Source organism: Gracilinanus agilis, chromosome 5, assembly GCF_016433145.1.
Source record: "Gracilinanus agilis isolate LMUSP501 chromosome 5, AgileGrace, whole genome shotgun sequence".
Taxonomy (NCBI): domain Eukaryota; kingdom Metazoa; phylum Chordata; class Mammalia; order Didelphimorphia; family Didelphidae; genus Gracilinanus; species Gracilinanus agilis.
Window position 1 is genome coordinate 259,882,456 of NC_058134.1, and position 11,426 is coordinate 259,893,881.

The 11,426-nt window shown below is 42.4% G+C and overlaps 1 protein-coding gene across 1 annotated transcript; it reads right to left on the reverse strand.

Annotated features, from left to right (window-relative positions):
- Positions 1 to 632: 632 nt before the first annotated feature.
- On the reverse strand, positions 633 to 10,271 carry LOC123250160 (glioma pathogenesis-related protein 1-like). Its single transcript, XM_044679186.1, has 5 exons — positions 10,113 to 10,271; positions 7,163 to 7,275; positions 5,708 to 5,790; positions 1,019 to 1,045; positions 633 to 919 (listed from the first exon to the last, which is right to left on the reverse strand). Exons 1-5 carry the CDS (start codon positions 10,269 to 10,271, stop codon positions 768 to 770), a joined length of 534 nt encoding a protein of 177 aa, XP_044535121.1. The 3' UTR covers positions 633 to 767.
- Positions 10,272 to 11,426: the final 1,155 nt, after the last annotated feature.

Below are 11,426 nucleotides of genomic sequence, written 5' to 3' on the forward strand. Positions count from 1 at the left end.
GCCAGTTAAAGATGAGTGACCCAGGAATCTTTAATTTTTTTTTTCCAATTCAACACACGTGTTTCACTCTTGTATTTCAGATTGACTATTATAAAGGATGTGACAAAGGTGAATGGACATTTTAAAAAAAAGAGTCTCAAGTAGAAAACACATTTTATAAATGAGTTTTGTTCAGTGTAAATATATTTTTTATCAATTATTGATGTTGAATTATAGAAGGCATGATAAATAGAATATCTGATGAATAGTCAATAAACATTTATTTAGCGTCTACCATGTTTCAGGCACCATGATAAGTGTGGGGGATACAAAAACAGGTCACGGACAACCTCTGCCCTCAAGGAGCTTACAATCTATTGGAAAATAATCTTACTGCAAGTCTTCCATTATATGGTGCCCAGTACATGAATGTGCAGAGGCAATTGTTATGATGTGTGTAAAGCACATGTAAAGCAGCCAGAAAGTGTATATGCTTTTTTTGTTTTGTAAAGAAGAGAAGCCTCCCCTCAAAACTCCCTGCATTGGATATTCTGGCCCATTTCCCCTGAGATATTCCTTTTGTGATACTGTAGGAATAATGGCAGGGAAGAAAATGATTTAAAATCCAGTTTAAATTTGTACATTAAAAAAATACAATTTCTCCCATTTTTAGATTTTTTTAAATTATTCAGAAATGTATTTTCCTTTTCTGAATTTTAAGTCTTTGGTGGTTCAAACATCCTTAAGGATAATAAATATTATCCTGTATTATTCCTTTTAGATTTAAGTTATTCAGAAGTAACTTGCCTTGGGTAATAATGCTTTATCAAAGAGACCACTATACCAAATACAATAATAAAAAGTGGCCCCAAAGTAAGAGTAAGAGAAAGTTTTCGATTGCGTTCAAATATCTCCCAAACTGGATAGAAATTAGAGTTACCTGTGGAAAAGACATCATTGGTTAGTGTTTCTCATGCTATGGTGATATCATTCATTCTTAAGTATTATGTATTATTGAAGCAGTATTTGTTGTACTTACTTATGACTTCATCACGTTTCGGATTTTCTATAAGGGGGAGGGAAGAAAGATAAGTAGGTGAGTATGATCAGCATGACATTGGCTTTTCCATTGTTTTATCAGCTAACTCACTTCACAGATTTTTGCTCAGTATACTTTGCACATATTCTTCTATAAGTCAGCTTTTAAAAACAGACAAATGATTGAGGCAGAGGTTTGTCTCCTTTACCCTAGACTTTATAGAATACCACTTTTTAGCCAATAGTATAGTTTGACAGTTATTCTTAACATTTAGAAAAACAGAGGCAGCCAAATGGCTCAGTGGATAGAGCCAGGCCTGGAAACAGGAGGTCTCAGGCTCTTCCTAGCTGTTGTGTCCCTGGGCAAGTCACTCAACCCCCATTGTCTAACGTTTACCACTTGTACATTGGCATTCATACTCGGTATCAATTCTAAGACAAGGTAAGGGCTTAAAATTTGTTTTTAGAAAAATAAGGCATTTCCCACTGAAAGTTAAGATTCCCTTTATTAACATTAGACCTTTATAATGGAATACCTTGGCAGTTTCATGAATAAAACACAGTGCTCTAATGAGAAGAGGACAAGACTTAAGTTCCAAAGAGTATTGGGTTCAAATCCTTCCTCTGAGGCCTAATAACCAACCACGGGCAAGTCACTGTTCTATATCTAAGTCTGTAAAATGAGGCACCCCTGTAACCCGGTTCTGGGTCATGTGGCATCTTATATTCTTTATAAAGGCCAATTGTTATGATGTGTGTAAAGCACACATTGGCTGTGTAAATGTCAAGACCAGATGGGAGTCTAAGCCTAAAAGAATTCGAAATTTGGTGGATTTTAAATCAATGTGCAAATAACATAATTTGGCATTTTTTTGTTTTTAATTTAAATGAATGAATGTGAAGCCTATTGGTTGTCAAGCTGAAGATACAAATGTTGGGTAGTCCCTGCCCTCAAGAAGCTTTGTTTTAGTGAAGGAGGCAACTTGAGGGAGTGGTGGCTGGGGAGTTTTATAGGTTTGGGAAATGAAAAGATGTGGAATGGACATACTCTCCAGTGACAGCGGCCATCCTGATACTTCACAGAGCAAGAGGTAGGGCGGATAGGATGGGAGAGAAGCTGGGGAAAGGCTTGTGCCTGCATGGTGCCCAAGCCTGCGGAACACAGTAACAGCTTCTCCTGACCCTTTGTCCTAGTGTCAGCTTAGTATCCCAAGAGGTGAAAGAAAAGCCCTTCCCCACCAGCAAAATGATGAAAAGAAGTTTTGTCACCCCTTATTTCAGACCATCTCCAGAGGGGAATTTGAATCAAAACAATTATATGGATATTTGCAAAGAAAACTCTTATCTTTATCTTTGGTTTACTGCACAAGACAATGGATTCTATTGCAGCAAATGGCGCTCTTGGACACAAGAGTACCCCCTACCCGAAGCTCCTTTGTAACACTTAACATCCTGTGTGGTTAGCACACTGGTGTCATGAAGTGGCAAAGATTTCTTAGTGGCAACAGAAATACGGCTTCCAAAATCTAAGATAATAGCTTCAGAAAGGAGTTCATGCTCTTGAATGTGTAATAGGAAAAATGTAAAGATGAATGCAAGGAAAAACTGAAGCACCACGGAATATAGTATGACAGGGTGAAGAGGGAAAAGGTTTAATTTCTCTGCATCTGGGAGGTGGAGGGGACCTTCAAAGATAGAAACTTACTGTACAGAGGAGTACACAGCCCTAGGGAAAGTGATGACAGCCAGGATTAGAACCCAGAGCCCCTGCTCTAATAAGAGCTGATGACTGGATTTTCAGAATGAGCATTTTATACTTTGGGATTTGGCAAACGCTAAAAATCAGGACTTGATTTAGTCTTTTGGTGATCATCTGGACTAAAAATTGCTAATAATGCAGATTAACTAAGAGCTGGTTACTTTCACAGCACACTCCCAGTCCATGACACTCCATTAGAGCACACAAAAGCATCATTTCCAGCCACCACTTCCAAAGCATGCTGCTCCGCTCCGTCTTTATCATCCTCCTCCTCCGAACTGTGGACACAGGACTGACGGTAAAGCATCACCTGCTGGCCACTGTTTAAAAACGATCGTGGACCACCGTGGACCTCTCCCCCCAACAGAACTCTGGGAAGCTGCGCTCTGATCCTCCGCACCCCCCTCCCCAGCCCCGGACATGCCTCCTCTTCCAAGTTCTCTAGTCTTTCCCCTTAGAGTGTTAGCGCTCAGGGCACTGGCTAGCCTGCTTGCTCATGATGGTGTTTGGCTTTGGCACGGTACCTGGCACATGTGAAGTGCTTAATCAACGGACTCCCCTCCATCCATTGACTTCTAACCTCTATCTTTCCCGCCATCTGGCTGGCCTGGAGCGGAATAAATCATGATTAAGCCCCGCTCTGTGTAGTTTTAGCACTGGGGGTTATGGTGCGCTCTAAAGAGCTCTTCATCTCAAATCAGAGGCGCCCCGGGCCAGGCACCTTTTCTTATCTGGGCCTTTGTTTTTTCATGTCAGCTGAGGAGTTGGGCTGCCCATTCTGGCCCTTCCTCCTCTAAATCTACGAGCCTACATCCTGAAATAAAGGGGGCGCTTCCTGTTCTCTCTCTAGGCTGTGTGCAGTCTCTGACTTCTGGGTCTCTCCAGGACTGCTTTAGCCTCAGACGTCTTCTTTTATCTCCTTGGATGCTAGGACTTGGCTCCCTCCCCTTCTGTGGCCCTCAGCCCACTTCAGAGATGCTGCCCGTCCGAGGCCTCCTTTAAGGCCCCTCGAGCAGGAGCCGTCCAGCTGCTCTGCCGGCCTCGTCTTTTGGGGCATTCTGGAAAGAAAGGTCTCAAGGCTCTTGTCCCCTTAGCAAGGAGCGAGTCATCAACTCCTATGCAGACTCTAGTGTGGGCTGCCGTGTTTTATACCTCTTGGAAACCCCGTAAGTGACCCCTAGTTTTAATGATTTGATAAAGACTTTACTTAAAAGGCAGTCAAATCTCCCGACTGGGAGAGCCGGACTCTCTGTCTAAACCTCTCCACGACCCATCCCCCACCATCACCCTCTCCCTAGCAGCAGTTAGGAAACCCTGAGCCCCTCCCCCTTCTGACTGACCCTGGCATTGATAAATCCCCTTGTTGCCTATTCAAACCCTCTGGTGAATCATTGTGTCGAAAATTAAGACAAGGGCCAAGAGGAAAGAATCATTTTTCTTCTCTTTCCTTGAGGGGAGCTGGGGGCATCCATCTTGGCAGGAAGTACCTACCTGAGACTTCCTCCAGCCATCAGTTTCACTGGCAGGGAGGGGCCCTCTCGACTCCTCCCTCCAGAGACTTTAGAAACTAACAAGAGAAACCCTCCAGCCAAACCTAAACATTTCTTACTGGCCCTAGTTTCCTCCCTGTATTCTCTGTCTCAAGCCTCTGGGAATAAACCTGTTTGAGCTGCCCTCTCCTACATACCCCATTTCCTTTATCTCCTATATACCTTCCCTTACCTTCATTCCTCCTCCAAACACCTTATAATCACCAATATCCCCTTTATCCTTCCTCACACCCAAATTGTGTTCATTGACCCACTCAATGGGTCTTCTTCCATTTACTTCTTGATAACACCCTGTACTGCCCAACCTCTCGCCTTGGGCCATGAGAGTAGACCCCAGGCCTCTCCTACCCAGCCATTTACCCAGCCAGTCATTTCCTTCAGTGCAGGCCTGAAAAGAGAGTTGCTTATGATTTCTCTCATTTTATTTATTGCTGTTCTTAACTGCACTTTTAGAACTTTGTTGGAATGTGTATGAATGAGCCAGCTACCTCTAGGGTCATTCAGAGTGTCATATTAGCCAGAAGTCTCAAACCATCAACTCTTAATTCTGTATTGGCAGTTCAAACATAAACTAGAGTGGAAATGAGGAAATACACATAGCACTGTGCTCTTTGTAATCTCAGCCAGTATGCATAATTGATTAGAAAATGACAAAAGGAGGCAGTTGGGTGGCTCAGTGGATTGAGAGCCAGGCCTAGAGGCGGGAGATCCTGAGTTCAAATCTGCCCTCAAACACTTCCTAACTGTATGACCCTGGGCAAGTCACTTAACCTGCATTGCCTAGCCCTTACCACTCTTCTGTCTTAGAACCAATACCCAGTATTGATTCTAGGATGGAAGGTAAGAGTTTACGGGGACCGAGAATGCAGACTCCATTCTCAACTTTTAGAAAGGAATTCTCTTCTGTGATCATAGACTGACTGTATTCTGAACCTTGGTTGGCCATTACAGAATTTCAGTCTGAACTCAAAGGGACCTCCCAGGAAAGAATTAGCTGAGCAAATATCATTGCTATAAAAACAACAAATGTCCCCTCCTTCTAACGTGCAATCATATGAGAGGGCCCATTGCGTAATGGGGAAGTAAGGATAATGTGTGAAATGAGAAACGGACAGATATCTATGTGATGAATGAAGAATCGTAGGAAATGCAAAGGAGGAAGAAACTATATGAAGGGATTTTTAGAATTAACTTTTAGCTAACTTTGGGCACTGCAAACAAAAGAGTTATCCTTGATTTTTAAAGACAACAATCTTTCAGGGGTGTGCTTAGATGGCCTACGGATCCCCCAACTGCCTGTCTTGGAAGATGTGGCACGGCACTTAGTACTGATGCTAAGGCAGAAAGGAAAGGTTTAAAAAAATTACATTGCCTTACTTACCACACAGATTTTTCACACATTTTTCCCCTTTGCAGTCACTACAGGCTTCTCCCCTCTTATAGGGATGTGTTGGGTAATTTCCCCTAGGGGACAAATGAACATTGCTCATTAATTGAACCATATGGCTTCAGTGTCCTATGAGCCCTGTAGCTATTCCAAAAGGCCCCAGGTGTAAAGGACAGACCAGGGAGGGCTCAGGGGCCCCTCAAGGACTAAAGCATCTTCCTTTCTCCCAGACCCAGCGAGTCTCAACCCTGAATCATCCTTGTGGTCCAGGCTCATGTCCCTTGTCATGGAAAACTTATTCCTCCTAGCTAGAAGGACCCTCCTTGCCTCCAACTTCAGGGCACTGGTCTAAAATAAGAGGGCTTTTCAAATCAGCGTGCCAAAACTCCTGAGTCTAATTCAATGTTATTCACTTCTATCTATCACAGGGGGACACAATATGCTTATTATATGCTACGACTGCTTAAACCAATTGGGGACCCGCCTTTCTGAAATTGTCTCCAGAACAAATTCATGAGACCCAAAAGGAATATCACTGGAAACTTCTAATTATGCATCTAAAAGGTTCACTAGGCAGGTGCCTAAAAGCCTTTGTATTTTGGGGAGGGGGGCTTCAAAGTAGTTAGCTTTAGTCTTTTCCCTCCTGCAGAGACTAGGTGATTTTTCCTTTTATATAAGCCCAGGTACTGAAGGGGAGAAAAGTAGACACCAATCCCCGGTTCCCTTCTGGGTCCTATTTCTGACTTCATTGGGCCTGTCGAGGGCACAGTTAAGTGTGGGGCACAGCCACTTCCTACCATTCTCAGGAGTGAAGACTGGAGAGAGGATGGGAGGGGAGCTCAGAAAGAAGAGCTCCCATTTTTTTTCTTCTACCATGAAATACAACTGATCTCAGCACTCAAGAAGGCTTTCCTCTCAATGGCTTTGCAAAATCTCCCATCAAAAAAAGCGTGGCAGGTCACAAAAGGAAGCGAGGACTACAGGTCATCACTGCTAGGCCAATCTCTCTTTTGTGGGAGTGGAGGGGAGGAAAAGGTGGTTGTCCACAGCTAGGAATCAGATCCAATTTTATTTTATTCAGATCTTTAGGAGCTGGACCAATTTCACTTATCAAAATGACCCAGTCTCTTGGGGTTATGTGAAACAAGGAACCGGATGCTGATTTTAGTCAAAGGACCTTGGTTCAAAGAGGTTCTGTCACTTTAGCATCCTGTGTGGTTTTGGGGGAGGGAGGGAGAGAGAGAGAGAGAGAGAGAGAGAGAGAGAGAGAGAGAGAGAGAGAGAGAAAGTTTATGTTTTCTCCATTCCAAAGAATTCTCTAGTTTTTAGACTGGTGGTAGCTCTCCACTCATGACCTGCCACTGCTGTGGTCAGCATTATTTCAGAAAGAAGCATAGGTTTCTTTTCACCTCCCCAGGGGCATCAAAATAACAGATTAAAAGAACTCACGCTGGTCCATAGTTGCATAGAAAATGTGCCCCATTGGTAAGCCTGCCAAACCCTTTAACTTTGGGGCAAAATTGAACCGCACAGCCAACCTTGTAACTATCTGCCCAGACAACCTGAAAGAAGATAAGGATTTTGATTCAAAAAGGTTATGGTGAAGAATATTCTATCAGAAGCACATGAACTTGAATCTTACCTCTCTGAGTGTCTGTGACACAGAGCCTATCATTTAATCTCTTCCTGCCTCAGTTTCCTCACCTGTAAAATGTAGCTAATAATTCCATGGAATTCCCAGGATTGGTGAGAGGATTCAATGAGAGAACACATGTGAAGCACTTTGCAAACGTGAATCCCATGCTAGTTATCATTATTATGAGTCTAAATAGACTTTTTTTTTTTAAACCCTTGTACTTCGGTGTATTTCTAAATAGACTTTTTTAAGGACAGTTTTGTATGCCCAGTACGATCCTAATGGACAAACCCAGCAGCTCTTTTATGATGAAGTCAAATTACACTTAAATTATTATTATTTTTACGATTTGCATTCTTTTCCCAAAGATTTCATTGCGCTTTGTCCAAGTCACTGAAGTGTTCTCATTCTACCTCATGTTTCACATCTACTCCTTTCTCCCTCCCTCATGCACTTTCTCCATGATGACCCTACTCACTCCCCACTCCCCAGTTTGAAATTCTAGAAGGAAAAGAGGTCATTCTTTCTTCCAGAGTTATCCAAACCCAGTGGCAGAACAAAAGCCAGGATGACTGGTGATGCTCCAGGAGGCAGCGGACGGCCTCGGCATCCCCGATGTCTGGCCACGCTCTGAGCTCTCCCCACAGAGCCTGCTTCAGCCTGCCGGGCAGTCTGGGGAGTGAACTGTTCCCACCTGCCCATTCTACCCCGGACGTTTTCACCTGGGGGAGGAAGACATTTCCCCCAAGTCACTGATGGGTTGGACACCTATCGGTTACCCTCCCATATGCTGAAATGGGTAGGATGTGGTTGCTGTTTGTGCTCCGGCTTCTTGTAGCCACAGATAACAGTTCAGGGGAGAGATAAACATCAAAGGAGGGGGCGGTGGGGGTGGGAGCAATCCTGCAAACGGCTCGCTAGTCATTCCTCATCTCCCTATACCCTCCCCTCTGTTTGTCAAGCTGACTCGAGCTACTATTTCCAAACATTTCCTTTTCCTCTCCCTCATGCACTCGACATTCCAGCCAAATCGTCTCCCTTGCAGCTGCCCGTAGAGGACGCTCCATTCGCCCGTTCGCCCATCTCCACACTCTTGCATAGGTTGTTCCCTGTGCTGAACGCTTGATTTTCTCATTTCCACCTATTAGACTCCCTCGTTCCTCGGAAGGCTCAGCTACTACAAAAGAGGCTAGTCTTCGTTCCCTCGGAACTTTCCCTCCTCCACCCTTAGAAATGACTTGATATTTTTTGGCAAGTCATTCGTCTTTATCTCTTCCTTCCCCCATCTGAGCATCTTGAAGGCAGGGACTGGTTTATTTTTGCAATATAGCCCAGAACACTCAAACCATCTTGTTGAATCTAGTTAAATGATTCTAAAGTAGAGGTCTAAGGTGTGTAATAGTAATCTTGTGCCTTTGAACTACATTACCCAGGAGCCCCCTCACTTCCTGTTACGCCAACACACACACACACACACACACACACACACACACAACAGGAAATGAGGGGGCTCCTGGGTAATGTAGTTCAAAGGCGCAAAATTACTATTACACAAAGTTTAAGCTTTAGATATTCTCCTCATTTACTGTGTGCGCTTAAATAAATCATACCAACTCCCTGGGCTCCCATTTTCATCCTCTCTAAGCTCACGGACATGGGATTAGATGCCAATCCTATTTAGAGCCGCTTATAGCTCAATATTCTATATGGGAAAGTACTCTAAAGTACTTCCTTCAGCACTCTCGGGTGTATTAGCTTAGATTTGTGCCGTTGTTGTAGACATCATTAACCTGTCGTGCTATGTATACTTTTCCTGTGAGGTGAATGCAAAAGACATTATTTAACACATTTCAAAGAAGGGTTAAATGATTTGCTTGCAGCGACTGATCCAGTAAATGTTATTTATAAACATCCATGGCTCCTGTAAAAACCAAACTGCATCTTTTAAACGCTGAACCTATTTTGTGAACAACCTCCATTTTGTTGTTTTACTATAAATCACCTGATTTCCAAGGGAATTCCACTGACTCACTTTCCCACCCCAACTTCATTAAGAAACCAGGTCACTTAATCCTATATCCTGTTGTAGCCAGTTTACGATTTTCTTTTAATGCATCAGAATCTTTGTGCTTGGGCCCAGTATTAAGCAAACTCTGCTAATAAATTGCATTTCTGTTTGGATATTTTGTTTGCATAGTTTGGACTTTTTTTTTTCTCGTTACTATAAATTCATTTGAAACCTGCCCTTTTACCTCTAGGATTAAAAAGAGATTTTTCTCTCTGGCACTGAAAGCACTCCAACCTAGATTTATTTCCCTTTCCATACTCTATAGTCTAGTCAAACTACCCTTCTTTGCTGCTCCCCAAATATGACATTGCAACTCCTATTTCCATGTTTTTCCTTAGACTGACCCCCATATATGAAATAAACTTCTTCCTCACCTTCATTTCTGAGATTCCCTAATTTCCATCATAGCTCAGCTCTGAGAAGTCCTTCTGTAAGATATTCTTCCTGATCCCTGCAGCAGCTAGTCCTTCTGAACACCTCTTTCTTTATTTTTAAATATTTAATATATTTTTAAATTTTTTATATTCTTAAAACATTTTTTCTCCATGAGAGAATGTCAGCTCTTTGAGGGCAGGGATTGTTTCTTTGCTGTCTTGGTGTCCCTGGGTCTAGCATAGTGCCTGGTACACAGAGCAGATGATGAATATTTGTTAATCGATTGTTGTGAGTCATTCAAAATCAAATAAGAAAATTACCTGAGTATAATGGCCACACACTGATGTACATTTCTGAGTTGTATAGTCATAGTTTTTTACTTCATCATACCACATCTGGATAGCAAGAGTCGGGGTAAATTGGCTGACTGAGCCAGTCCACATATTCTCTCCCACTGGACTAAAAGTAGGGTGCACCATTTTGGCTTTCAACAGGTAGATATTATGTTTAAACTCGCATCTCTTTGCCCAGGCTCTAGCAGTCTTAGCCAAGTCTGGATCCCAGGACTAGAAAAGAAAACAATAGCTTCCGTAAATAATAAGCCCAAGGGACCTGTCACTCTTAGGCTTGTTGGGGAAATTGTGGGGAACGTTGGAGAAAGAATTTGATGGGGAGAACTTGGGATAATGGAATACTTTGGGGCATCTTCTAAGCATCAGAGTGGTTTGTGGTGTATGTGGGTACTATATTTATTTTTATTGTTTTATCTAAACCCACACAAATCAATTGAGATCAGAAGAGACATCTCAAGCATCTCTTCCTCCTGCCCTTCCAAGGTAGATTTTGATTTCTGTTGGGAAGAAAAGGAGGTTGGGGCCAGAGGTTGGCTCCTCTCCTTTCCTCTGAGATGAAGGGTGCCATTTTAGAATTGTGCCTGCTTTCTTAAATATTGCTGGTCAAGGGGAAGTCATTTTTAAGTTCAAGTCTTAATTTTAATCACTGTCCCTCAATTCTGAGGGACCTATGAGAAAGATCACTATCCACATCCAGATAAAGAATTGTGGGAGCAGAAACGCAGAAGAAAAACAGCTGCTTGATCACATGGTTCAATGGGGATATGATTGGGAATATAGACTCTAAGCGATCACCCCAGTGCAACTATCAATAATATGGAAATAGGTCTTGATCAATGACACATGTAAAACTCAGTGGAATTGCTCTTTGGCTACAGGAGGGGGTGGGAAGAGGGGAGAGAAAGAACATGAATCACATAACCATGGAAAAATATTCTAAATTAATCAATTAAATAAAAAATTTCAAACAAATCACTGTCCCTTAATAGATGTGCATCCCAGGCTGCATATCCAAGATTTGACTTCCTTCTCACCAGATAACAGTTCCACATTGAACACATATAGCAAATAGAAGTAAACTCATTTATCCAAGTCGACAACAGCACAGAAACTAGAGAATGAATATATACAAGAATATGTGATAATATTACAGATTGAATGAACTCGCCCTGTAGGAGCATGATAGCTCAGCTCAAAAAAGACAGTCCCAGTCTCCCTCCAGAGGAAAGATATATATATATATATATAATATAAATAATAATATAATAAATAATATAATAA